The 27,956-nt window shown below is 41.9% G+C and overlaps 5 protein-coding genes across 9 annotated transcripts; 2 read left to right on the forward strand and 3 right to left on the reverse strand.

Moving 5' to 3' along the window:
• The first annotated feature begins 893 nt into the window (after window positions 1-893).
• Window positions 894-5,351, forward strand: scd (stearoyl-CoA desaturase (delta-9-desaturase)). The gene is made up of 6 exons (XM_067245547.1): window positions 894-1,035; window positions 1,348-1,602; window positions 2,073-2,203; window positions 2,306-2,511; window positions 2,739-2,971; window positions 3,061-5,351. The coding sequence occupies exons 2-6, from the start codon at window positions 1,374-1,376 to the stop codon at window positions 3,258-3,260; spliced, it is 999 nt and encodes a 332-aa protein (XP_067101648.1). The 5' UTR covers window positions 894-1,035; window positions 1,348-1,373; the 3' UTR covers window positions 3,261-5,351.
• A 657-nt stretch (window positions 5,352-6,008) lies between these two features.
• On the reverse strand, window positions 6,009-18,720 carry sec31b (SEC31 homolog B, COPII coat complex component). 4 transcript variants are annotated; one of them, XM_067245551.1, is made up of 27 exons: window positions 18,622-18,720; window positions 17,735-17,849; window positions 17,476-17,599; window positions 17,112-17,307; window positions 16,932-17,027; window positions 14,535-14,675; window positions 14,237-14,379; window positions 14,027-14,126; window positions 13,780-13,941; window positions 13,389-13,541; window positions 13,047-13,277; window positions 12,885-12,959; window positions 12,705-12,797; window positions 12,499-12,619; window positions 12,182-12,360; window positions 11,360-11,486; window positions 11,116-11,261; window positions 10,738-10,911; window positions 10,382-10,540; window positions 10,040-10,211; window positions 9,578-9,943; window positions 9,388-9,426; window positions 8,452-8,510; window positions 7,953-8,078; window positions 7,730-7,849; window positions 7,523-7,594; window positions 6,009-7,363 (listed from the first exon to the last, which is right to left on the reverse strand). In XM_067245551.1, exons 2-27 carry the CDS (start codon window positions 17,811-17,813, stop codon window positions 7,184-7,186), a joined length of 3,633 nt encoding a protein of 1,210 aa, XP_067101652.1. In that variant the 5' UTR covers window positions 17,814-17,849; window positions 18,622-18,720; the 3' UTR covers window positions 6,009-7,183. The 4 variants fall into 4 exon arrangements, with proteins under 4 accessions (XP_067101652.1, XP_067101649.1, XP_067101650.1 ...); XM_067245548.1 differs by having other exon boundaries at window positions 8,455-8,510; window positions 16,923-17,027; XM_067245549.1 differs by lacking the exon at window positions 9,388-9,426 and having other exon boundaries at window positions 8,455-8,510; window positions 16,923-17,027.
• A 253-nt stretch (window positions 18,721-18,973) lies between these two features.
• Window positions 18,974-23,047, reverse strand: ndufb8 (NADH:ubiquinone oxidoreductase subunit B8). Its single transcript, XM_067244863.1, has 5 exons — window positions 22,944-23,047; window positions 22,374-22,500; window positions 22,096-22,195; window positions 21,538-21,693; window positions 18,974-19,131 (listed from the first exon to the last, which is right to left on the reverse strand). Exons 1-5 carry the CDS (start codon window positions 23,032-23,034, stop codon window positions 19,039-19,041), a joined length of 567 nt encoding a protein of 188 aa, XP_067100964.1. The 5' UTR covers window positions 23,035-23,047; the 3' UTR covers window positions 18,974-19,038.
• An 867-nt stretch (window positions 23,048-23,914) lies between these two features.
• On the reverse strand, window positions 23,915-25,048 carry gpx9 (glutathione peroxidase 9). The gene is made up of 5 exons (XM_067245053.1): window positions 24,917-25,048; window positions 24,722-24,815; window positions 24,438-24,568; window positions 24,073-24,203; window positions 23,915-23,972 (listed from the first exon to the last, which is right to left on the reverse strand). The coding sequence occupies exons 1-5, from the start codon at window positions 25,046-25,048 to the stop codon at window positions 23,915-23,917; spliced, it is 546 nt and encodes a 181-aa protein (XP_067101154.1).
• A 420-nt stretch (window positions 25,049-25,468) lies between these two features.
• fbxl15 (F-box and leucine-rich repeat protein 15) lies at window positions 25,469-27,713 on the forward strand. Of its 2 annotated transcripts, XR_010877529.1 has the most exons (6): window positions 25,469-25,607; window positions 25,866-26,025; window positions 26,171-26,673; window positions 26,851-27,085; window positions 27,192-27,205; window positions 27,345-27,713. XR_010877529.1 is itself a non-coding variant. In XM_067245552.1 (5 exons), the coding sequence occupies exons 1-4, from the start codon at window positions 25,582-25,584 to the stop codon at window positions 27,038-27,040; spliced, it is 879 nt and encodes a 292-aa protein (XP_067101653.1). In that variant the 5' UTR covers window positions 25,469-25,581; the 3' UTR covers window positions 27,041-27,085; window positions 27,192-27,713. The 2 variants fall into 2 exon arrangements, 1 of the variants encoding a protein (XP_067101653.1); XM_067245552.1 differs by having other exon boundaries at window positions 27,192-27,713.
• The last annotated feature ends 243 nt before the right edge of the window (window positions 27,714-27,956 follow it).

The raw sequence follows: 27,956 nt of genomic DNA on the forward strand, positions 1-27,956 counted from the left end.
CAAAATTGTTGCCAAGTTTTAATCAGAATAGTAGAATTATGCTTTAGCAGTAATATTTCTACCTGTTGAAACTAAGGGAACTAAACTCAATAGCCCCAATAACCCTCATAAAAGCCCCCATTGTTAATTGGCTTAATAATGCCCCGATGCAATGCGAGGTCTGTTTATGTTTTACCGAGTTTTGTGTGGAAAAACGTAATTGACCTGCACAGACCACATGACCCAAAACATCAAGCACGTTTGGCATACCTTCCTAATGCTCTTTTGGCTGAATGGGCAAAAATTCATACCCATTCCAAAATGTTGTGTACAGCCTTTCCAGAAGAGTGGCAGCTTATGATTTATTCTCTATGAGCTGTAGCTATACTGTTTGTCTCTACTGTTTAGTCTAAATCCTATTAAAACCCAGCATCTTTACTGTGTTTCGGAGAAATATAATAGCATACACACTTTATTTAATGTTTCTTTTTTTTCTCATCGCAAATCCCACGACGGCCGAGTAGCCTAGTGGAGCTTGGAGTGTGACATTCAATAGTATCTCGTGGAATTAATCATACAGGTGTGAGATTGTCTGCTGCTGTTTTGCTCATCAATAAAGATTTTTGTCGTAACTGAACTATTTTTAAACGAATGGAAACTCTTAACATTTTCATTCCCGGTCACACACTTAAAATGTTTTAAGCTCTTTAATATTAATTATGCAATAGCCTAGCCTACACGTGGAAAGTGTGTATGGCACGATCAAAAATTGCTAAATGAATTATGTCACGAACAAAACAGCAGATAGGAGGATGGCCAATGAGATGTCATGAGTAAGGTGGTATCAAACATCTCGTCCAATAAAATGCCTTCAAATGCGCTCGTTTCGAACCAGTTACTTCTGGAGACATAAAATGCGAATGGTGTCCCTGTCAATGGTGATCTGTATTTGCAAGAACGCTGCAAGTAAGATAGTGACCGACATAGGCTAGTTTTGTTTACAGTTTATTTACATTTGGTCTCATTCGTCTCCGCGGGTATTCAGTCCGCATTTTGGTAAGTATATTAGCTATTTATTCTAAATTAAGAAAAGTAGGCCATAGATAGTGTAGCCTACTGCGCCAGCTGTCAGCATCCTCCAGTTGGGGTTTGCTAGCAGGGTTGCGTTGAATGGGGTTAAGCGAGTTAGCTAATAGCAACCGACGTTTTCATGTAGCTATACCATGCCATGGAAATAAGATGGCCAGCGAATGCAATGAAGTAGAGTGAAATGCAGTCAACATAAATAATCACCGTGCGTGCATATTTGCAAATGTTTTCTTCATTCTGAGTTGCTATGGAGATTGAATGACTTCATGCATTTTTCAGATCATCTTTGGACATTCACGACGAAAATGACTGAGACTGAGTCAGAGAACCCAGGAGCGAGACGAGGAGATGCTCCCTCCGAAAATCTGAAAACGAGGGACGATACTTTTGACGACACGTACAAAGAAAAGGAAGGCCCTAAACCCCCGAAGACAATCGTTTGGAAAAATGTCATATTAATGACTTTGTTGCACATAGGTGCTCTCTATGGGGGTTTCCTTATTCCAACAGCATCGCCTTTGACCTTGGTTTGGTGTAAGTAGAATAACATATTAAACGATTTAAAATGACATGAAAGTACGATAAGGAAAGGAGTTCAAAATGGCATTTATTTTTTATGGCGTAGTTTAATTTCACCATGGAGGGGCACAGCTGTATGTCATTTGTTGCCATGCTGGAGGCTGCTGCCTTGTGCCTACTTACTTTCCTCCCCTGCTGGTGACTGATATGGTTGCCATCTCGGACTTTTTCTAGTCTCCACCCTGGTTTTCTAGAACCTGCTGTTGTAACTAGGCTAGATGTCGAAAGAATTGGCAGTAGTTGCTATTGGATAATAATCCACTACAAAACCTTTTTTGTATATGATGCACTTTAAAGATGCAGTATGCCTTTGTTATCTAAAGCTATTTCTTTGTTATGTAATTATTTGTAACACGCATGATGCATGACATGGACTTGCTAAGGAAACAAATGTAACAATTATGTTTGGTTTCTCCCTTCGACAGCTTTCTTTTGCTTTATAGTAAGTGCTTTAGGAGTAACTGCAGGTGCTCATCGACTATGGAGTCACAGGTCCTACAAGGCTTCACTACCTTTAAGAATCTTCCTCGCCACTGCTAACTCAATGTCCTTTCAGGTAAGCAAACATTCAGATGCCTTTAGTCAAACACAAGATGAAAAGAGTAACAGTGGTGAAACACGTTGAGGTTCTGAGATATTTTGTCTTTTGTTTCAACAGAATGATATTTATGAGTGGGCTCGAGACCACAGAGTTCACCACAAATATTCGGAGACAGATGCGGATCCCCACAATGCCATCCGAGGCTTCTTCTTTTCTCACATTGGTTGGCTCCTGGTGCGGAAACACCCCGACGTCATTGAAAAAGGGCGCAAGTTGGAGCTCAGCGACCTGAAGGCTGACAAAGTTGTAATGTTTCAAAGGAAGTATGTACTCCTGGTCTATAACTGTTTAAGCTTTCTTCACCCCATTTCTAACCTTGGCCTTAAACTGATGATGCCTGTTTCAGATGTCAGTTTACCTGTTTCAATCCTGTTTGGGGGAAAAAGAAGAAAAAGTGACAAAACAGAATGTTGCTGTTTTACAATGCAAATGACTGGACTTCCCCATGTGGAGTCATACTGATGAGACTTGTCTTTATTGCCCCCTGTAGGTACTACAAGCTGTCTGTGCTACTCATGTGCTTCTTCATCCCAATGTTTGTGCCTTGGTACCTGTGGGGGGAGACCCTCTGGGTGGGGTACTTCATCCCTGCTTTGCTGAGGTACACCTTGGTGCTCAACGCCACCTGGCTAGTCAACAGTGCTGCTCACCTGTGGGGGAACAGGCCCTACGACCACAACATCAACCCGAGAGAGAACAAGTTTGTCACTTTCAGTGCCATAGGTATGTAAAAAACAAAAAGGCAAATTCAATTTCTCCTAGTCTTTTTCTGTTACTTTGGACAGATAAAACAACTTTCTCCTACTCTCCAGGTGAAGGATTTCATAACTATCACCACACGTTCCCGTATGACTATGCAACAAGTGAGTTTGGTTGCAAGTTAAACCTTACCACTTGTTTCATTGACTTCATGTGTTTCCTGGGCCTGGCCAAGGAATGCAAGAAGGTGTCCAAGGAAGTGGTGTCGGCCCGAGTCCAGCGCACGGGTGATGGAAGCAATAGGAATGGCTAAGAGAACTGCTGTGAAATCGAAAAAGAAACGAGATCAAACCAATGAGACGTATACAGTGTAATTTAAGATGCTTTTCTATCATGTAGCTAGTCACGACGGCACACTCCTTTTTGAGCTATACATTTTCATAGTTCTAAAGTTGAATGTTAGCCTCTGAGGGGACTTGGACCGTTTAACTTTTTGGTTCTTTTTAGCTGCAGTCATATGAATGGGCCCGGAAGGTAAAGACATCTTTTTTTTCCCGAAGCGCCTAGTGTAGTCATCGCTACAGCTTTTCTCTACTGGTTGGATCATGGTCTCATGAACTGAAATAGCTCAAATGTCAATAGTGCCCAAGTGCGGTAAAGGCAATGATTGGACAAATGTTCACGTCTTTAGGACTGCAGTGAAAGAAATGGTTACTTATTTACTTTCGTTATCAGCAGTCATTGGTTGTTTATTATTAATAAAGAACAGCACTGAAACATGTAAACATTTAGTCATTTAGCAACATGTAAAGCATGTTCCATTTAATTGGATATACTGTATGGTATCTATTTCAATGCGATTGCCTTTGTTTTTCTTCAACATTGTTACAGTTTACAGCAAAGTGTTTACAGTAATGTATACAGTATGTTCTCTTTGTGGTTGTAACTATAGAGGGCGTTTTAGTACGTCAACTGCAAAAATGACTGAATTACTATCATGAAAGTGACAAAGGGTGTGGTGAGATACAAACTGGGAAAGAACAGAGACCTGAAAGGTATATTCCTTAACAAGTCTTTAAACCAATGTTCATAGGATAATCTGTAACTGGTCCAGTTAGATTTGGGTAAATGGCAAAACTTTTTCAAATGTCAGTAATTCTAAGGTATGGTATGTACTCTTGCATCACTAATTTACTTAGAACTATTTAAATGGGAAATACTTCAATTCTATGTAACAATGGGGCATTCAATGCGACGATTGCAATGCTTTTTTTCCACAGCATACAGGCTCTGGATTTTGAAGCACACTTGGAACAAAAAAAAACGTTTTTAAAAATTAAGTAATCTTTCTGTTAAGGAATTTAATCAGCCAAATTTACTATGTATCAAGAGTAAACTATTGTCTCAAAGTATGTAAACTGCCATTTGGTGTATTTATTTCATACCTTTAAACATAGCATGGAAATGTGATAGATTTCTTGGTTTTTGGTGATGTTTCCAGAATTTGGCAATGGTTGGACCTTTTGTGTACAGCCTTGCCATCAACCATTTAGACATGGTAGCTAAATTTTGCTTTTCTCATTCTGCAAAATTGTACAGGTTATTCGGTGTGGCCTTTGTCATTTTTCATGACAATTTTGGCTTTTCTCTCACTGCTAATTTGTTATTTTCTTGTGAAAAATATAGTTACAGCATGGAGAAGACCATATTATGCCATAAAGCATTGAGTTGTTTTACAGTAGATTTATCAAGATTGTTCATTCAGGTTGTTTGTGAATTGAAATGTATTCTCTGTGTCTGTGTTCATTATTAGTATTTGTGGTTCATTTACAAAAATCCTTGCACTTTGGAACTTATTACCGATCTTGCACATTCTGTGGATGGGCCATTAAAGTAGACTAAGAGAAGCCTTTTACTTGTCTAAGGATGAACAAACACCCGACTAAGTCAGGAGGCAACTACCCAATGCCTTATGACTTGCATCCATTCCTGATCCTGTAACAGAGTACCATCAATATGTGAAAAGAATTAGGAAAGATCAATGAAAATGCATTGAATGCCAGATTATCCCTTATTTAGATATGTACCTTCCCCATTTTCAACTAAATGTTAATGAGAGGTGCAGTTAAGGTTCTGAGAAAGCATGTGGACAGTTTACATGTCTACAGCATCTTAAAGTGCTTTATTGAACAAAAATACTCCAAATTTGGCCACAATACCACAAGCCATGCATATATATTTCCCTTGTTGTTTTCAACTATCCGAAACAGTATTTGTTTTGTCAAGTTCTGGGGAGTAAAAGGCCATTCTTCTGTTCTGATATATGTCAAATGTGAAATATTTTCTGAAGTAAAATTCAGAGATATTTTCAATGAACTTGTAATAAATATATTTGTTGCTTAAACTTGTCTAGACTAGTTTGTGTTCTGATTTAAATAGTTAAAACTCTAAACAAAAAGTCAGATGAACTAAAATGGCTAAAGTATGTGTTTCAGTTCTTGACTATTGCTAAATGAATAATGAGAACTTTGGCAGAACACTAATATTCAGATAAGTCATAGAATATCCTTTCCCAAGTTTGAATACTCTTATCTAAGGAAAGGAAAGTATACATTTACTACATGTCAAATGTGTGCTTTAGCATTTTGTATGAAACTGACTACAGATTTACTAAACTGACTGAACAGATGTATTCATTATTGTCATTTTGTTTGGTGAAGTAGCGTCACCCTGCAAGGTTACTAAAGATCAAAAACGTTTCCCCCCCCACTGCCTACATCGTCTGACTCTATAGAACCAATGAGGTGCATTTACTCAACAGCTGATTCCCCTTGTCCAATCATGTAGAGTAACTCAAACGTGAAAACATGACACCATGTTCATTTAAGCAAGCATGTCAAGTCTAGACAGAATGCTCCACCGAGAAATTTGAGTGCCTATAGTTGTACACTAGTTTAACCCCTTTATGGATGAGTATGCATGGAAATGTTTTTCAATCACTGAATTAATAGGCCAATAGGCCAATGTTTGCTAACTTCAGTCAATAAAATAAATGTCAACATAAGCCTTGATACAGGTTTTATTTGAAAAATTAGATACAGCAGTAAATCATAATGTAAGCAACAAGGATTGTATACATATTTGTCAACAAGTGATTACTGAGGCACTTTAATGCCTTCTGCTGCCATATGATGCACTGGGCAGTAGCACAGTAAGCCACTGGTCTCCCACTAGCGAAAAATGAATTCATCAAGCTTAAGACCACATACTTTCTCACAACTCAATTCCATACTCCACCAAAAAGTATTTCTTTTTGACTCATCATAAAGAATATTTGTAGCACAGAATTATCAAGACTAAAATGAAGTACAACATTTCATTACCGGACACTTTTACAAGTTAACAAAAAAGGAGGAACTAGCTTTGGTGAGAACACATTCACACGCCAAATTGTGGAAACGCAAATCACATTTCTACAGTAAGCGAGATAAAGGGTGGGAAACGTAACAAAATCGGGGATTTTAGCTGTAAATTAAACAATATAACTGGGAGTGCAGAATATCAACATAACTAGGAAAAATTATACACAATTTGCAAATCCCCCAAATAGTTGAGATTATTACAAAAAGTGTTGTATATATCCTTAGTCATGTGGGGATTTCCCATCTTTATCAGTATTGAATGACAGTGGTGTAACACGCACACCAAAGAGGGTGCAAACCAACAGAAAACAAATAGAACTCAAACAATAGCTCAATCGTCAACGGCAGCACTATTTATGATTGATCATTTAAAAAAATCCAGCAATTTGACACAATTCAATTAAATACATTCAGCAGCCGTGCATTGGCCCAACAACCCAGGTAATGGCACCTTCAGTTGGACATATTAGGCCATTTCTATTGTACAGCAGAGGTGGAAAAATAGGTCTTTCAAATTCCGTTGTCATCCAACCATTAAGGAGAGAAAGTAAAAACTTGTTCCGCAAAGTCTTCCACTACATATTCAAAAAAACTATACGCTCCCTCCCAATCATTGAATTAGAACCTTTATAAGACATCCTTATAAGACAATCCCAGTCAGAAGCCTTCCCAGACATAGGTTAAACAGTGAACAACCACTAAATCGCTTATAAAGTCAATGTCAAAGCGCATGGAGTTAGTTTTGATAAGAAATAAATATCTATTTATATAACAGGATCCATAACACTGAAGTCGGGCTGTGTTTGTCAGCGGGTCAGACCCCCAGCTTGATGGCTATGGTCATGACCACTTTGAGGATGGGCATGAAGGCGGAGATATCGCTGAAGTTGCTGCTGCTGACCACTTGGGTGTGGACCTCCAGACCGCGCTGGTAGTTTTGGATGGCCACACAGCGGCTAATCTCGTGTAACCCACCAAGGATATTGTGAGAGAGCTACATGGGGGTGAAGAGAGACAACATGCAGGTTTCAATTAAACATGACTCAAAACCTTGACATCTCATTTGACATATTTTAGATCAAATGTGGGACAGTTTTCAGGATCAGTGCCACCAATGAATAGAACAAGATACACATCGGTAAAGTGCCCCTACCGTTTGTTCTCTTAGTTTGTCGTAGAGATAACCAAGGCGTTTGGACGCGTCTTCAAGTTTTCTTTTCGTTTGCTGAAAATGTTCAAAAGTAAACGTTTTAATGCAAGTAAAAATGAAATGAGTGCTATAGTGTGATAACTGTGTGGTGCCCATTAAGAAAGCCTACAAAAAGGAGTGTGGGTGTGTATGTGTGGTTGTCAGACGTACTGGGTCTCCAGCAGCTAGTTGGCAGCGTTGCACAAGGCTGTCAAAGGTGCTTTTGAGGACCACATGCTCAGCCGGGATCTCCCTTTGCTCCACCTTCTCTGCTGGCAGCTGTTGGAGAAGCTGAGGGGGAAAAAAAAAGAAACCTCATCAATCTAACTGTCTACGTGTGGAACACAACGTCCCAATGGAGCAAGCAACCACAATGGCAGAACGTGGTACTGACCTGCACGTTGGGCTCCTGGGGGGCTCCTGGTGGGACCTGGGGGCCCTCGTGGGGTTGGGTGGCCTCCATTGGGAAGCCCATCACAGGGGCTGTGATGGGGGCGGGAGGGGTGTAGTTATCAGGAACCTGTATGCGACAACACGTTTTCCCAGACGGGCGTCACCAGAGATCTTCACAGCTTGTCCAAGCATGTTTGACTACAGGTATTTGGAACTGAAATTCTAAACCATATCCAGCTAATACATGAGTCTGATCATAACAGTGCTTATCGCCTGGAGCTTTTTTGACTAACAAGTGTAGCCATGAAGGGTTAACATGGTGTGCAGGCCATCTTGAATATGGCCTGCAGGGGCCTTCTAAGGTCAACACCTCCATAATGTCACCACAGACAATATTTCGAAATGTTACTAGGCGGAAACTACAACTTCTGCAGAGAAGCACACTTGGAAGGAACAATCCCCATGTAGAGAACAGAAACAAGGGTGTTCTAAAAGGGTACCTTCTTCTTCCTTGGAGCACCACGGACTGCAGGTGGATCATTCCAGCCATCCTGAGATCCTGAGGGAGAACGTGATAAGAGGTTGAGCACCCTGGCTGTGAGAGATCTCTTCTGGTGGGCTTTTAAGCAGTCAAAACTTAGTCACAGAAACACAATCTCTTTGAGGCAAGGTTAGTTTTAAGGAACACTACATACACAACAAAACACATAAAAGAAGCCGAGGTAGACTTTTGCAACAAATAACAGGGATAACCCAAGCTATATGGTCCCGAAAAGCTCTTATTTAATGAAAGCATTTGAAATCAGGTCTTTGTCATTCAAACATAATGGTCACACCATGCTTTCTTGTGTCGATTGTCATTTCTGCCTCTGCTAATTTAGAGATTGATTAAAAGCAGGATCAGCAAACCTAGCAATTTTCGCTCGAGTTAGAAAGGCTATCCCCCTTCAAAGCCACTCCTCCAAAACACATGAACGCACTGCCTGACTACTGCCGGGAATTAGGGCCACAAGTAGCCCGTCCAATCATTGCATTCGGTTTGAATGTCGTCCAATCATAAGGCCGGTCTGAACTTAATGATTGGTCGAGTCTATTACAGTCCTGCCACGCCCGCAGATATCGGATTAATTTCATTTTACTCTTAAACCTTTAGATTTATTGGTTGCTATCAGGACGTGAAGTTTAGGTCAGCAAATATGACAAAAAGTGCGTAACAATATTAACAACCCTGCCTTTAATCAACAAGAGATTGACTAATCTCAGCATGATTTAATTAAAACTTAATTAAATGCTCAGACCCAGGGTTTACTATCCTACATCTGTTTTTAATGCACTACATGTCCCTCAAGCATGTGGAGCTAACCAAGCAAACACTTCTACCTATGTTTGTGGTACACACTTTAAGCCATGTTCAAACCTAGCCCTGTCACTGTCACCTTCATCGTCAAAATGGGAATTCAGCCAAGGAAAGAAGCCTGAAAAGTCAAACAAGGGGACAGCTGAATAGGAGCGTTTCACAGTGAACATAATCTCCATCTTTCTGACCAGCACACAAAGATACGTGATTGATGGTATGAGCACGATTGTGAGGAACACTGATAACTCTGCTGATCTGAATCTCTGTACCTGTGGGAGGAGGGGGTACCGACGGAGCAGAGAATGACTTGGTGGCTGGAGTTCCGGGGCCGCCTGGGGGGTACCCTAGCCCCATGGGCTGGTACAAGCTGCCTGTTGGGGGTGGATGGGCCTGGTTGTGAGGGGCCCCCGGAAACATGGGCACATGGCCTCTAGGCTGGGGGCCAGGTGGCATGGGTCTGGAAGGGTGCGAGGAGGGGGGCATGGTGGAGAAGCCCCCAGGGGCTGGGGAGGATAGCTGGGGCAGAGGGGGTCCGGACAGGCTGGCCCCCGGCATCTGAGGGCCTGAAGGGGAGAAGATGGAGGGTCCACTGCTTGACATGGGCTGTGGCTGGAATGACTGTTGAGGAGGGAAGCCTGAGTGGGGTCCGAGCAAACACAAACAGCATTAGAAGATATATTTATAGAATGGTTAACTGTCAGTCATTTTCAGACGTGTGTGTAATGTCCCACCTGGAGCGGTGGAAGGATGCTGGGGGTAGGCGGGTCGCAGGCTCGACCGGGGCCCACCGGGGGGCAGGACGTGAGAGGAGGGGGGCAACCCCATCTGGGAGGGAGGTAGTCCGGTGTTGGCCACGGCAACTTGCGGGGAGAAAACATTTGAACTGTGCGGCTGGCTGCCTCCCTGCAGTGGAGGACATGACAAACATTCCCATCATCCTTAAAACATTTAAGCACGAGGGGGGACAAGGCAAACAGATGTGTTTCTACGTGTTTGTAAGGAAGTGACCAGAGTAGGTTTCCATTCAATGATTTTGAATGAGAAAACCGAACTTGGGTGTTAACTGAAGTTACCGTGCTCGGGGCTTCCTGTGGTTGTGGTTGTGGGGGGGAAGCAGCAGAAGGCTTGGTCACTCCCACGTTGACTCTGTTGTAGGGGACAGGCGGCCGGGGACCAACGGCCGCCTCGCCCTGGGCATGGAACAGCCTATCTCTCATCATCATGATTCCTGCCTGTAGGGGGCAGCACAGAACAACATAAAAACATCTTCGGACATACAGGAGAAGAAAAAAAAAAACTGTAGGAGTGAAAAAGGAGCAAAAGTCCTTGCCACCCTTGAAATGCATGGGAAATAACTTCTTGTCTGAATAAGACTTCAGACTAAAGTGTGTTCCTTCCTCCTCCAGGACTCTGCGTGTCAGCTGCCTACCTGGTCGGGGCTCTCTGGCAGGTAGGACATGGCGGTGGCCAGGCTGCCTTGCGAGGCCAGGAGGCCGGCGTACTGAGTGAGCTTGTCGGCCAGGACCGGGCTCTTCACCGCTACCTCGCTGTTCCGCAAGAGCTCGATGGACTTGCGCAGGATCATAACCTTCTCCACAAGATCCTGTCAATCAAAGGACCCAACAAAACCAGGCGTTAGCATTCTAAATGTCCGCAAAGGGAGGTGCCACACTTCCGCTGGACGTTTATAGAATTATCAGACATTCGGAAACACGTAAATCAGATTTCTTTTGCAGTTTGCAATACGTCCGCTTTCCTCTACGTATACGCAGACGAGCCAATTACAGTTTGGGACAAGTTCCCGTACCTCCAAGACAAGGGGAGAGGAGCAGTCTCTCTGCATGACCCAGCACTCCACTAACTTCTCGATGTTTCCAGAGCAGATGTAGCACAGGCAGGCTTGCAGCCGGTGTTTCTCCGTCGCCTGAGCTTCCAGACGTACTCCAAGCGTGTCTACCATCACACAGGGGAAACATTCTTTTTTTCACCACATGTAAATAAATTCTCATGTCATGGATGGGCGCTCTTTGTTAGTCATCGGCGTCTCTTACCACACAGATGGGCAAACTCTTCCGGGTGAGCGTAGGTCAGGAGAGCGGCGAGGGCCTCTTTCCAGTTGTCCAGATCACAGCTATGGACGATGTCAGCCCAGTTCTGGGTCACCACCGACGAGATCAGCTGAGGAGAAGGAAAGTCACATTCAATGACAGTCAGGGACACTGACTGTCTCCCCACCTTCAAGAAAAGGCTCAAGACACACTTGTTCTGGGAGTACAACGGCACTTAGGAATGCTTGGCTGGACCTGATGTTAGTTTCTTCCAGGATCACAATGACTCGGATTGAGAGACTGGTTGCTCTTGTTGGTTAGTTGTAACGGTTTCAAATTCTTGTACTCGCTGTGAAATATTTTACTGTTGATTGTTTTTTCTACAGGTGCACTCTTGCACTTTTTGAGTTTCATGTTGTTCAATTGTAACTTGTTTAACTGCATGCTCTTATGGTTCTTCCCTTTGGCACTTATTTGGTTTTCCACAATGTATGCTTCATGTTTTGGGTGCTCGCAATGTTTGGGGCTATCTCGTTTTTATGATCAGTGACCTATGCTCTTTTGTAAAGGTCTCTCTTGGAAGTCGCTTTGGATAAAAGCGTCTGCTAAATGCATAAATGTAAATGACGTGATGATCCAAGACTGTTCCAAAAACTTGAGCACGTCCAAATGATCAGACCTGTAAACGTATGACAATCGACTACTCTGGCCTGGAATGAAGTTCTGTCACAGGAACACCATATTACACTTGGCCATCCATTACTTTGGCCTGAAGGGAAGTCCCTGTCACAGAATAACACTGAATGATCTAGAGATCTGACGTGCCATTGAGATACTGCTCCTCTGCTTGTCCAAATATCTCTGCTGGGTTTTCTTGAGCAGATCTTCTCCTCCACTAATGGCGAGCAGGATGGCTTCTGCATAGCGACCGTCGTTAAGACACAGATCCACGGCTCCCGCAAAGTTCCCCACCAGAAGAGCCTGGCTGATCAGCCCGTCCGTGTCTGAGTTATGGCAACACACAAAACACAAAGGTGAAATTGTTAGCCTTAACATTTGAAATGTTGTAGAAGAGATTAAATGTGACAGCTAACAATAAAATGTTGATGTGTGCATGTACTGAATGGGGGGTTTAAATTTACCGGCCGAAACAGGGATTTGGAAGACGGTTTTCTTCTGTGGTATCTGACTAAAGAAGTCAGACGGGGAAGCTGAACCGGAGGTCATGCTGCCACTGCCGGCACCACTGGTCTCATCTGACCTCTGTAGAAAAAGAAATGTTCATTTTCTACTGCTTTAGTTCTTGGGGCTCCGTTAGGACAAAAGAAAAGATTGGTCTGTTTCAAACCTGCGCAGAGAGTTGCTGCATTTTCTCAGCCAGGTCACTGGCATCCACACCGTGGCCATTCGGCTGCAGGCTCTTTCCCAAGCAGGTTGAAATCTGGAGAAACAAGGGTAAAGGTAAATCAAATTTTAAAAAATATGGTGGAGAAGTATCTCACCTTCTCGAGTAAAATCAGACAATTACCTTTCTGTCCAACTCATCTTTGCTGAAACCCAAAAGTCTCAGAAACTTAACCCGTGCCTCATCTTCAAAGTTCACCTGGGGACATTTAACAAGTATATACACTTACTCTGGAGCAATAACACCACAGACAGGTTCACATATATATTTTTACATTAGTCATACCAGGAGGAATTTCCACAAGTCTTTATCAGAGTCGGAGGTGGTGCTGTGGATCTTAGCCTGGCAATAGCTGGAGAAGGATCCAGACTGCAGCGCCACCTGGAGCTCCCGGGAGCGCTGCAGGAACTCTGTCTCCGTGGTGACCTGGCTGACGAACACCTGCCTGGGGAGGACCTGAGGACTCTGGACCTGAGGAGTCTTGGCGCTGCCGAAGGTAATGAGCTTCCCACCAAACTGCACACAGGGATACCAATTTTTTTGTTTTTAAATATGTTCTGTCGTTCATCGAAACACTACCTTGTTTTCCCCTTCCGTACAATACATACATAAACGATTAGGACTCACAGCAAATGAAGCCCCCACTGGCCTGCGCACCCACTTTGGGGGCTTTTTCAGCGGGGGAACGATGGTGGTCTGGGTTGCAGGCTGTGGGACCTGTAGAGGGGGCAGAGCCTGTCCGGTCCCAAAGGGATCCATGGTGTCGAATGAGGATGAGATCTGGGGACAAAACGCCTATCAGCACCGTGCAAACTGAGGAGGATTTAGACTGGAGTGGGCCATTGTTTCTGTATTCACAAAAAATCTCGATAAATCGGCTCACCCATCATACGATAAAAGACACCACTGGATTTACATCAATGCAGGATTTAGCCATTTGGACTTATTAGGATTACGATTATAGGGATACGGAACGATTGTCATCAAAACAGAATTGTGCAGTGTGCGTCTAAGGCACCATATGGGCGGTGCTCTGCTGCTGAGCCTCCAGGCTTCCTCCCATCACGGAGTAGACACTGATCCTGCCGTCGAAGGAGGCTGCAGACAGCAGGGCTGGGTTCCTGGGGCACCACTGCACGTCGAAGCACCACTGGTTGGTTGTGGGCAACTCATAAATGACCTAGGAGGAGAGACTAGGGTTAGATGGCGTTGGTGCCTCAGTGATAAGAGATCGAGATAGCTTAATTTTGGTGATGGTAACCTACTTCGCCAGTGTTTGGGTTCCAGCACAAGATCCGATTGTCTTTAGCGCTACTGAGCAGCAGCTCTGGGTCAGCTTGGCTCCAGGATATGGAGAGAATTCCCCTGAATAGAGAGCGACTTTCTTAAACTATGGAAATTGACAGAAAGGATCATCCGGGACTGCGCAACAAACAGCTACAGATGGAAGTTTGACCGTTGGGTAAAAAGCTCACCTTGTGTGGTTCTCCAGGACTTTGAGAGGTGACGTGGCAAAGCGAAGGTCCCACATCTGAATGACTGGCAGCCGGTCGTCCTCAGAGGCCAAAACCAACTGTGTGGCCACCTCTGGGTGCCAGAGCATGCCTGAGCAGTGCATCTACAACACAGACAGAGATGAATAGTTGAAAAGTGACAGAGCGGATGGTGGAAACAAGGCACACAAAGGGGGGTGGGGGAGGCCACAAAGCCCAGATGCACAAAAAAAGAGAAAAACTAACAATAAAACGGTTGCAACAAACATCACCTGCTCACCCTGTTACTGTGGTCACTGATCTTGATAATGGGCTCATTCTTCCTCAGGTCCCAGACAACTGCTTTGCCACTGGGGTTGGCTGAGGCCAGGATGTGTTGAACCTGTCTATTCCAGGACACGACACTCACATCTTCAGGAGGCTGAGAAAGTAGAAAAAGGAAACAGTAATAGTGTTTTTTTTTTTTTGTGTGTGTGTGTTCAGGAACATAGCAGAATTGATACACAAAAACAGATTCTTATTTGATTGGAAACTAATATTAGTTAGGAAATATTCAGCAAATGCACACTTGTTATAAATGACTAGTAAGTATTGATAACAAAAATAACAAATACCAAAAGAGGCCACACCCCAAATATTCAAACTAGAAAAAAAACATTATTAAAGGGATTTAGAAAGTGCAAACAGCATTACATTAAGTATAACCGTTTTTTTTTGTAGAGAAATGGTAATTTTGGTAGAGAAATGTCCAAGGACATACAGTTAGGTCCATAAGTATTTGGACATTGACACAATTTTCATCATTTTGGCTCTGTATACCACCACAATGGATTTGAAATCAAACAATCAAGATGTGCTTTAAGTGCAGACTTTCAGCTTTAATTTCAGGGTATTTACATCCAAATCAGGTGAACGGTGTAGGAATTACAATACATTTTATATGTGGCCCCCCCTTTTTTAAGGGACCAAAAGTAATTGGACAATTGGCTGCTCAGCTGTTCCATGGCCAGTTGTATGTTATTCCCTCATAAAGGGAGTTCGTTATTTCATTGACAAGGAGCAGATAAAAGGTCTAGAGTTCATTTCAAGTATGGTATTTGTGTTTGGAATCTGTTGCTGTCAACTCTCAATATGAAGTCCAAAGAGCTGTCACCATCAGTGAAGCAAGCCATTGTTAGGCTGAAAAATCAAAACAAACCTATCAGAGAGATAGCAAAAACATTAGGTGTGGCCAAATCAACTGTTTGGTACATTCTTAAAAAGAAAGAACGCACTGGTGAGCTCAGCAACACCAAAAGACCCGGAAGACCACGGAAAACAACTGTGGTGGATGACAGAAGAATTATTTCCCTGGTGAAGAAAAACCCCTTCACAACAGTTGGCCAGATCAAGAACACTCTCCAGGAGGTAGGCGTATCTGTGTCAAAGTCAACAATTAAGAGAAGACTTCACCAGAGTAAATACAGAGGGTTCACCACAAGATGTAAACCATTGGTGAGTCTCAAAAACAGGAAGACCAGATTAGAGTTTGCCAAAAAACATCTAAAAGAGCCTGTACAGTTCTGGAACAACATCATATGGACAGATGAGACCAAGATCAACTTGTACCAGAATGATGGGAAGAGAAGAGTATGGAGAAGGGAAGGAACTGCTCATGATCCAAAGCATACCACCTCATCAGTGAAGCATGGTGGAGGTAGTGTTATGGCGTGGGCATGTATGGCTGCCAATGGAACTGGTTCCCTTGTATTTATCGATGATGTGACTGCTGACAAAAGCAGTAGGATGAATTCTGAAGTGTTTCGGGCAATATTATCTGCTCAGATTCAGCCAAATGCTTCAGAACTCATAGGACGGCGCTTCACAGTGCAGATGGACAATGACCCGAAGCATACTGCGAAAGCAACCAAAGACTTTTTTAAAGCAAAGAAGTGGAATGTTCTGCAATGGCCCAGTCAATCACCTGACCTAAATCCAATTGAGCATGCATTTCACTTGCTAAAGACAAAACTGAAGGGAAAATGCCCCAAGAACAAGCAGGAACTGAAGACAGTTGCAGTAGAGGCCTGGCAGAGCATCACCAGGGATGAAACCCAGCGTCTGGTGATGTCTATGGGTTCCAGACTTCAGGCTGTCATTGACTGCAAAGGATTTGCAACCAAGTATTAAAAGTGACAATTAGATTTATGATTATGTTAGTTTGTCCAATTATTTTTGGTCCCTTAAAAAAGGGGGGGGGCACATATAAAATGTATTGTAATTCCTACACCGTTCACCTGATGTGGATGTAAATACCCTGAAATTAAAGCTGAAAGTCTGCACTTAAAGCACATCTTGATTGTTTTATTTCAAATCCATTGTGGTGGTATACAGAGCCAAAATGATGAAAATTGTGTCAATGTCCAAATACTTATGGACCTAACTGTATTTGAGCCCACACAGGTTATACACACACACACCACACACCAAACATAACATAGGAGCCGCTGTTTTCATTCTTACCTCACATAGCTACAAAGGGTAAGGAAATAGGGAGAAAAATGTTCAAGCTAACTCTTGTAAGGCACTATGCTTTTGAACAACAAAGTTACGTTGAAAATAAAAAGTATAAATGGCAAAATCTAAATCTAACAGTGTGTATACTATGTTTGTTTTTATATGTTTTAACCAACATTACCTGAGACTTTGTTCCCGGTGTCATTGGATTGTTGAAGTTATTCAGGTCCCAGATATAGATCTCTGAATCATTTGCCCCTGATGCAAGAAGGTTACTCTGGAAAAAACGCAATACAAAAAAATATAGCATTTTGATAGTAAAAAAAAAAACATAGAAAATGATATAACTTTCAAGCTTTACCTGAAAAGGGTTGAAGTCTAGTGCTCTGACGGGGCCAGTGTGCTTGTCAGACTGTCCTATCACTGCTTCTGCTCCAGGGGTTACTATGGCCCCCGGGCTGTAAACTGTTACTGTGCCATTCTCACTGCCTCCAATGAGCCTTCCTCCTGTCCCATCTTCTCCCGTTTCAAAATCCACCCAGATGAGACTGTGTAATCTAGGGAACAGACAGAGAAAGTGACAGAAAATATAAATTTTTCAGAAAAATTGAAAGACAAAGTGAAATTGGTGAAGCAAGACAAAGGCTTAGACTAACTTATTACAAGCAACTTATAACAATAATATAGGTTCAGAAAGCAGACAGTTCACTTCTAGAGCTTCTCACCTATTGGATGAAGGAAGGGAACCTTTGAGTTTCATTTCCAGAGAGGGGTCTGCAAAATCCAACTCAAATATTTCTAGGGCAGCAGTAGTGTTGAATGAGGCATCCAACTGTTGTGCTGACGTGCCTAAATTGACACAGAGATAAATGTTCACACACAAGAACACATGCAATTCAGCACATTAGATAGTGTGATTAATAATGTATTATTGGCAAGATATTATAACATCCCTCCTTTTCTATCCAAGATAAGGCAACGCACCCAAGGCCAGAGAAATGGGATGGTGAGAGGCAGGACTCCATGACTGGTGGGCAGTCCTCTGAATTTCCTTCAGCTTCATTTTCCTCAGCTGGGTTTGTTTCTGGCTAACTAAATCCTGAAAGAAGCACGTCGGCATATGCTCAGCACAAGACATAACGGTTTATTAGACATGAGTCTTATCAAAAAAATAATCGTGGCTGCAATACCAATCAATCAATCTTACTTGATTGACAAACTGACTTTATCATATCACGAAGAGGCAGATCATTTTCAGCCAAAAGACATTCCTTGGAAGAAAAATCGATTTCAAGTAATGGCAGGAGGAGACTTGTTCCCAGACATCAGAGCATTTTTTCTCACAGAGCAGAGGAGGAGGGTAGTGCTTGCGGTAGAATAGGCTACACAGAGTTTAGGACCTGTTAGTTGGATAAAAAACTAGCTAGCTGTGTGTAACTGATTGGTCGCTACCTACTGGTAGCTATAAGCTTTTTGAGACCGATAAAAATCGCATAGGTCATACAGGTCAGTGTATTATGTTTCATGCAAAACTACATGGCTAATCGTAGCTTGGCTAGCAACACTGGATAGTTCAACTGCTTGCTATAAGCAAGTAAATTGCAATACAACTTTACTGAAGGGTGTAACTAGTTAGCTAGCTACTACTACTAGTAGTAGCTATGATGTGACGTTGGCAAACTTGTTGTCTTGCTAACTAGCTAACGTTAAGTCTAGGCCAAGCATGTAGCTACTGTAGCTAGCTAGCTAGTGCCTTTGTAGGGCTGGGCTCAAACTGGGTTCATAAGAAATTATATCGACAGTTACGCTTGTTGTCTCTTTAGTCACAGGTTAACAGTTAAGTAAATGTATCCAACATTAGATGTACTTACTTTGATTACAGTCACGCAAGGCAATCATGAAGTAAGGATTGATTCAACCTAGCTGGTACGCTAACTGGCACTCCCAACGTAGGCTTCTTTTTTCTCTCCAAATCTACGGTGGCCGATATTATCGATATCCTCATTTGACCCGTTTGCTTGCTTGGTTTACTTCTTTCCGGTTGTGACGTCTATGATCCCAACCCATACTGACAAATCAGCAACTGGATAGATTGTACTGTTGCTAGGCAGTGATTTACTTTTCATGTATGCTTCACAACTGTAATCTGAATGACATAAAAGTAATATTATCACCACTACTATTTGTTCTTTAAATGTACAACAAGAAATAGTTCCAAAAACATTTTATCATTAATTATTTATTAGTGACAGAAATATACACAAGTAGTGGAGTAGACATGTCATAAATTATATTTCATAATGTTTGACTTCTTCAAGCTGTTTTTCAGGATTCCCTCCCCTTTCCAGGTACAAGTTGTTGTAAGGGTACTGTTTGGGTGCCTGGAACAGACAAAATATTTAACATTAATTCTTTTTTTGGAGCCTTAATGCATACAGTAATGTAAGACTAGATGTGATGCCATTGCCTAATCCTGCTGCTAGTAATAGCAAGGTAAAAGAGAAGGTATATTCACATACCCCACAGGCTTCCAAGCAAACCTTGAACTCTCAAACTTCTGAACATAAATAATTTTATCAAAACATCAGTGAAACCTCCAACTTTTCCTCAAACATTACCTTTACACACCTGGCAATGAAAAGTGTAATATAAATAACTGCCTGGAACTATAATAAATTAATTTACAGTTAAATCCAAACAGGCTATAATCACAGAGAACTTTACATTGAGTTAAAGGTTGTGATCAAGTAAAAGGCTATAGTATATCAGGGCTCCAGACTAACTTGTTGCCTTGGTTGCACTGGTGCGCCTAACTTTTTTATTTAGGTGCACCAGCACAAAATTTAGGTGCACCCAAATTTTTCCTTGCGTCGCCACAATTTCAAGGTCACCTTTTTATCCCGCTCCATATACATTCATATATATTATGTAAATGATCTTAAACAAGAATAAGGAGTAGGTAAATATATTTTTTATTTGAAGCACAATCATACTGTATATATATATAAAAAAATATTTTAAGTGCTTCACTGAGCTACCAAACTAAAACATTTTAAGCAAAATAAAACATTTCAAAATAGAAAGTGCTACTGTTTAACCCTTGTGCTGCCTTCGGGTCACATGACCCAAAGGTTCATAACGAACCATCGTTGTGTTTACCCAATTTTACCCAATACAAAAACAAAAACAAAAAAAATTCTTTTAACCTTCGCAATGTGGGGGGGGGGTCTGAGACAGCCCAACGGTTAAAAGAAAATGCTTCACTGTTTTTGTATGCGGTAAAGTTGTCGCAATACGATGGTGGGTCACAATGACTGATGGGTCAGAATGACCCGAAGATAACACAATGGTTAAAAGCTTCCCTGAACTGAGACCTAACATTTCATGGCTCAAAGTCTTATAGCGGGTCCCACCTTGCTGTCCCATGCCCTTCAGATGGCCAACACCTGTAATTTGGCCTTCTTGCCCTATGGCCTTGGCAAAATCATCTTGCCACACTCTCCCTAGCATCAAAATCCTAGCTCCATGGGTTAGCTCCATGACCCAGCTTCGTAACTCAGGGGTCCGCAATTCATTTTTACAAGGGGCCACATGAGAAACCTGAAATGTGTTGGAGGGCCTCATCAATTTGCTCACTATTCAATTTCTCCCATTGTAAAAAGCAGTAAAGTATATATTTTGATTAGCTGCTACTGGTTATCAGAAGAATAAGGATATTCTGTAAATATTGATATAAATATTTTTGACTTTGGTGTAGGTCAAATAGGAAAGATTATAGAAGTAATAAACAGTATAAACAACAACAACAGTGTTTCATTTTATTTGTAACCAGTTAATCTTCAAACACTGAAAAGTTGTTTTGCAGTATGTTAAAGATGTGGAATTGATCAACTTTATACAAAAAGCAATACGTTTTTTCAGTTCATTTTGTTCTGTGAGAGAAATCCAGTGGGCTTGAACAAGTGCATCGAAATCTGTCTGAATGTCTGAGGTGGATATGCGAAGGACAGCTGACAGGTAACGATCAGGGTCTGCAGTTCAACTAGCAAACCATCAGCCCGCGCCCACTGAATCAGTCAAGTTCTTATTATGTCCGCGTTAGTTTTTTTTCTTCACAGCTTTCACTTTGACCTCAGTAAACAGATACTTAGAAGTCCATGTCTTGTTAAAAGTTAATCAGTGGCAAAGTTTTTCATTTTCGAGGGCTAACCAACAGCTAACTCTCCTGTCGGTGAGGTTGCGCAAGTGCACATATGTAAATCGCCTGATCACTGTAGTCTTTCAGGACTACATATTTACTACCGCTCAACACATTTATTTATTTTAAATTTTTGATTTACCTCACGCGGGCCGGATTGAGACAGCCTGTGGCCGGTTATGGCCCGCGGGCCATACAATGCCCAGGTCTGCTAAACTGACTCTCTGGTGCTCAGGTCGTAATTTCAATCACACAGCACGGAGCTACAGGAATATCTGGATCACAGCCAATCAGAGGCAAAGACCCGCCCCATCTCTGTCTCTGATTGGTTTAGACCACGATATGATCCAACCATGAGTGTCAGTTCCGTCTTAGGGTTTAACAAACGCTTCGTTTGTGGAGAGACAGCGGATGCGAGGAGGTTAGGTGCACCGGTGCGACCTAGGAACATTTTTTGTCGCACCCGTACACATTTTGGTCGCATAGTGCGACCAATTTGGTCGCACTCTAGAGCCCTGTATATCCATAAAAACTGCTTAATGCGTTCCGTTGAGAGAAATGATAAGGATGCTGCCATTTGAATTCTTACCACAGGCTGGTAAGAAGGAAATGTCTCCCCAAGGTAGAACATCAACAGCATGAACCCAATGAAGCCACCCAAGTGTTTGACCATTGTGCCCCAGTCGACCGGGCTGGGGGATGTGTCCACACGGTTCCTGGTGTACATGTCAAAGTTCCAGTGCATCTGTGGGGTGCGGGTGGAGGCACATACAAAAACATCTGAGCGTACTCATTAGCTATGTATTGTTATGTATTGTTATGTATTGTGCACTAACTCAATCTGTGAGAATATTGACAATGCAAGCAAGACAATTGCCTGAAAACTACTATTTTGTATCTGTATCATTGACTTAATAGAAGAGTTAGAGGGGGGCATCTTTGATTTTAGTCAATTTTTTTTGGGTAAATACAACTATAGTTATATAGATAAAATTTTACTTTTGGAAATTCATTGTGTGCCATACAGCCATTGTCAGACAAACAGACACATAAAATACCAATCACAACGCCATCACCAACTGTTGTTTTTGTTGGTATCTTTGTTGTGTTGTCTGACCATGTCTGTATGTACAAACAAACGTCTTACTGGCTCTCCCCAGTTCCTCCTCAGGTCAGGATGGTCCCATTTGTACCAAGGATCTCTCTCATGCTGGGATCGATCTGCCAGTTTTGGGTAATCACCATATCTGCAAAAATAAGTTGAGTCATTTGAATTATTCTGTAAACGCTGCTACATCTTTCTTGTATGATGACAAATAAATAGTATTCAAGTTTAAAACATTCATTACAGCACTAAAAGCCTAGGTATAATAGGGTTATTAGTTCAATAGGGTTACAAATTCAGTAGGGCTATACTTTTCTTACCCCTCGCCGTTATCTGGAAATGGCTCATAGTCCTCAACCCTCATATTGTACTTCTTTGCCGCTGCTGCCTTCTCCTCGGGGGTTGTGGGGAAGGGACCGGGCAGCATGCCTTTCGAAACTCCAGACGCTAAAATGCAATTACAGTACAGAATCTGCCATTATTGATGGCGAGCATCGGTGCGGTGGTGGTGGGTAGACATCGAGTAGGTTTGATGTACTATGGGAACAAAAATTGTTTAAACTTTCCTACCATTGCATTACCAAAACAATCCACTATATTTATTTACAACATGATAAGCAAGTGCCATTAGAACATGTCCAAAAAAGCAGCTAACACGAAGGCTATACAGTATGTAAACAAAAGTAAGGGGAAAGGACGTTTCAGGGTATGGTCGGAGTTAGCGCTCAGCCACCACCAGCTACGTGTAGAAAGGCTAGCTAAAGTTAGCTCAGACGGCATTCGTTCGCTCGTCAAGGTTAGTCCCTTCTTGCAAGATAAACATAAATTGGATTAGGTATTTTAATGTATATAGACAAACACAAAACATTTACAATTTATAAAATACCAACCTGCTCTGGCTCCAGAGAGTACAGTTGGAATGCCTGTCCCTTTATCCTTGGAAAGGGCTCGAGCCCACCATCGCAAACCCAAGGCAGCCATGTCTGATAGTAGCCGTGACGGCTAGGGTCAAGTACGCATGCGTGAGATACTCATGGTTCATGAACCTACTGACAGATCTTGAACATAGTCAAACCAGGGGCGTCGTTAGACCCTTTTTACTGGGGCACGTGCCCCAGTATAAATCTGCTGTGCCCCAGTAAAATCTAAAGTTTGAGTTTTAACAATTTACTTTATCAGTCAGTGCCTTAATTTAGATTGATAATCTCTGAAAAAATAAACGCAGTATCCCAATCAACGCTTGTAAAATAAAAAAAACAGTATTTGCGTCCAAATGAATGCAGAGAAATGGGCGCGCTCGCATTAGCTATTGATGTCCCTTCCAAAGCTGATATCAAACTTGCGTCCCTGAACTGTTGTATAGTGGGTTAAGCAAGGGGAATTTCTATAGCCTATAGTGCATTGTGCGCAGCAAGCTTGACAGAAAAAAAGGAATACGAATAGGGGCCTGTGCCCCAGTAGAGTTTTATGTCTAACAACGCCTCTGAGTCAAACCATAATAAATTGTGTTATAATAAATGGCATTATATATAACAATTTTAATAGTATTTAAACTACATACACAATTTTATCCATGTTTCAAAATAACAACATTGAAACTAATTTTAGAAACATTCAACAGGCTTAAAAAGGACAGCACAGCGGTTTTCTTTGAAAGTTTATGTAGCAAGTTTATGTAGCATTTACACCTGTTAGTGACAAATGCCATCACCAGCAGCTGGTATGATATGGTCCTCGGAGTGAATGCACTGAAACTCTGAGTCCTTTTCTTTCACCCATCAGATCTACTCAGGTGCAGGTCTGCATTTACTGAGGGATCGTCAATCTGCTGCTGGCAAAACTGCCTCTGAGATCATTTCCTTTAAAGAAGTTCAGCAATATCCGTCTCCACCTCTTCAATGGGGCCATGAAGTTCATATCTGGGACAAAAAGAGACACATTAGGACCAGTAGGTGTTGCAAATCATAGGCCTAAATATAGAGTAGTAGTCCATCATTTTGGTGTTGAACAGTGATTTACCGTCTGAAAGGCTCCCCGTCTGAATTAATTAGGAACTTCTCAAAGTTCCAACGTATGTCATTGACTTTAATTGGTGACCAGTACAATTTCCTTATATCTCCAATAACAGAATTTACAAAAGGCAAAGAGTCCTGTGAAAAGAACCAACAAAGAATATGGCTGAAGTAATAAAACATCATCTCAAAGTCATCTGATTGTGTCATCTTCAAAGTTAAGCAATCTTAAAAACATCCACATAAACAAGGGTTATGGGGAGCCGCTCTGGTATGTGAAATACACATCAAACTCATTTCCAGAAAGTTTGGTTTCTTTCTACGATGCTGGAAATATGTGTTTGATACAATAACAGTGAAACCAATGATTACCTTGAGATAGGTGAAAAGAGGTTCTTCATTTAATCCATTAACCTCAATCTTGCCAAATACAGGGAATTTGGGGACAAACCCTCCACCAGGTCTCACATACTTCAGAACATTGAGAGTTTCATGATTTCCCTCTGAGGTCAAAAACATAACAAATGAAACAATGGTTCAGTATAAACGTAATAGTGTTATGGAATTGTGGATGTTTGAGGAACTGAGGAACACATCAAACAGGGGTAAACTTAGGTTACACTCATATTCAGATTCTTAAAGCAAACGGCTCTTACCAGGTGCCTGAAGACCAAATTGATTGCAGGAGAATCCCAGGACAGTGAAGTTGCGGTCACCAAACATTTCCATTAGTGCATTCAACCTGTGGTACTGAGAGGATGTCAGAATTAGAAGACAGAAATTGAAATATATGTAAAAAAAATGTCCGTTACTCAATAAAAATAATACAGGTATACCAACAGATGACCAACCTCCTCTATTGTTGACCCTCAAAAGGTGGCAAGGTTCACAATGAGAAGCACCATTCCTCTGTAGTTGCTGAGTGGAACTATGAGTCCATCCAGGGTCTCTGCATTAAAATCATACACAGATTTATCTTCCATTATGGATACTACTCTAGCTTGTATATCCACAGTAGTTGGTCAAAAGTGAGTTTTCACACAACCGTTCCGTAGGCCCACCTCATTCAGGGAAACATAACTCTTAGGTCAGCAGTTGTTCAGCATGATTGACTCCATTGTGTCTCTGTTAGAAGTTGATTTGTCGGGAAGGTTATTTGTTTAACGTTTGCATGGGTATGCAGATCATCTACTCTAGTCACTGGTTTCTCTGAGTTCAATCTAATAACTGTATAATACATTTAAATTAATGGTAATTCAAAGCATGGTTAGAATATAATCTAAAAATAAATGATACAATATTTAATTTAAAAGTTTTGATAATCAATGACCATGGTATTTCACTGTCAACTGCACTGTTAGAAGTTGAATTCTTGAACACACCTCTTATGTTACGAACCCGGAAATTTGTCAACAGAAGATGCACCTTTGTCTGTGGTTACCCAAGGATCGCATGTAGCTATTTACTTACTATATGAACATTCTGCCAGCTTCGTTGCATATACTTTCTTCACAGAATGGACAACGGAACAGATGGATGCAGGTATGTTGTAGTAGGAACGTGCATTTTGCCACTAGCTAACAAAGCCAGCTAGCTAGATACCCGTTATCGCACCTGCATAGCAAGAGCTGTCAAGCTAACTTACACCTTTTGAGTGCTTGGATTGTAGCTTTTGCGTAAGTGAGACTGTTCAGATGACACCATGCATTGGTACGGTGCTAATATTATCCCCCCTATGGATTTTTTATTTATTTGTTATTTGACAGGCACTGTTGTCTCTTTTTGCAATGTGTGATGCAGATGTCATCTACTGGACTTACCCTGGGAGGATGTGCTGGTTACAAATGTTTTCTGCTACTTGCCATTAAGTCATCTTGTCAGTCTACAGAGAGTTAGCAAGCAGTTTCATGCTCTCATCCAGGTTTACCTTGCCAACTGCCGGACCTTTGATCTCACACAAGTAAGAGAAAAATAATGTACAGATGTTTAAAGTGGTGTAGCATAAATGGCTGCTGGACCTGTAACTTTATCCTTGTTATTTTGAGAATTGTTATCCTAATAATGTGTGTCTTAGATGCTGTCTAACCATCATTTAATGTTTCCAGGTAGGGGCTTCTATTCCCAAGGAGGCTTTTTGCTCTATGCTAAGGGACAACAAAGTTCTCCAGAACTTAGCATTGCAGAACTGCTCAGATTGGGTGACAGACAGTGAGCTGCTGCCTGTGATTGGTCAGAACCAGCACCTGCTGAGAGTGGACATGAAGGGATGTGTTCATTTGACCCGCCACTCCCTGGTGGCCTTGTCTTTGAGCTGCATGCACCTTCAGCACCTGGGCCTGGCGCACTGCGAGTGGGTGGACAGCCTGTCCCTGCGCAGCCTGGCTGACCACTGCAGGGGGCTGCAATCCATAGACCTCACCGCCTGTCGCCAGCTCAAGGACGAGGCCATCTGTTATCTCGCCAAAAACTGTCTGAAGTTGAGGTCTGTGTCTGTGGCAGTCAATGCCAACGTCACGGACGAGTCTGTGGAAGAGGTGGCCAAGAACTGCAGGGAGCTAGAGCAGCTGGACCTGACAGGCTGTCTGCGGGTTAGGAACCAGTCCATCAGGTAACACTGTCTGTGAACTTGGACCCCAGTGTATTTTCTCATTTATCAGTTCTTCCCATAGTACACAAAGTGAGTTATCTTGTCTTTAGTGCTACTCTACCTTGGGATACATTGGCACATTCTATTTGGCAGTTTTGTGGTACACCTGTACAACATCTCTACCTGCTGTGTTTCCAGGACTGTTGCGGAATATTGCCCCAAGCTTCAGTCCCTAAAGGTGAATCACTGTCACAATGTTACTGAGTCCAGCCTGGATCCTTTACGCAAGCGGAATGTTGAAATTGATGTTGAACAACCATTACAGAGGGCACTAGTACTTCTACAGGATGTGGTGGGATTTGCACCCTTCATCAATCTTCAGATTTAGGCAAAGGGCTATTTATCTCCATCCATCACAAGTACAGTAAAACAGGTTGGTACCACTAGTTTTTATCAGAAATAAATTAACAAAAGTCAATTCAGACTTTGTACAAAATATCTTGATGTAAAATGGTTCTCACAGTCCTTTTCTGTTACAGGTCTTGATCACAAGGTAAATGAACAGGAACATTCATTAATCAAGCAATGGAAATATGAAGAAATTGATGTATATAGGAAATATGCGGGAAACAAGTTGTTGAACCGGACTGGTATTTATTTCAGTGGTATACTTTGTCTTTTTTAATTCACAGTGGAGAAAATTATCTACCTTGCACTTTATAGTGCCACTGACAAAGTTAACATGATTACTGCACTACAGCTGCTTATGACCCATTGTAACCGGTACCTTTAAAAAAAGGGAAAGCCCAACCAAAGTACAAGAACAAAGAACATGGTTATCTGTGTGAGTACTGTATTGAAGGTAACATGTTTCATTTAGAAACATTAAACGGTAAAACGTTATTTGGCATGCACGATATGCTACTGACACTTTCTATGTCCTTTTTTTGTTTATTGTTGAGGACTAAGTGTCGTCTGAAAATACTCCCCATGTCTTTAAGTAATCTTGAATTCGATTTGGGAATGTTGTAAAAATTGGATGTAAGCACGGTAAGTTTTATTATAAGGTGTAAATCCTACTCTACCAATAACAAATATTTTGTGCTGTGTTTATCTATGTGTTTAGGCTATCTGAGGGGCAGGGGCACCAGCTGCATATGGTGGGGCACAGGGGCGTTGCTAGACATACAGCTCTACTGGGGCACAGGCCCATCATTAGAGCTACTCATCACTTATGTTTTTTATTTTCTTCTAAGCTTGCAATACAATGCACTAACTTGCCTTGCCCAACCCACTATATGTAG

The sequence above is a fragment of the Osmerus mordax genome, chromosome 10 (genome assembly GCF_038355195.1).
Source record: "Osmerus mordax isolate fOsmMor3 chromosome 10, fOsmMor3.pri, whole genome shotgun sequence".
In the NCBI taxonomy this organism is placed as follows: domain Eukaryota; kingdom Metazoa; phylum Chordata; class Actinopteri; order Osmeriformes; family Osmeridae; genus Osmerus; species Osmerus mordax.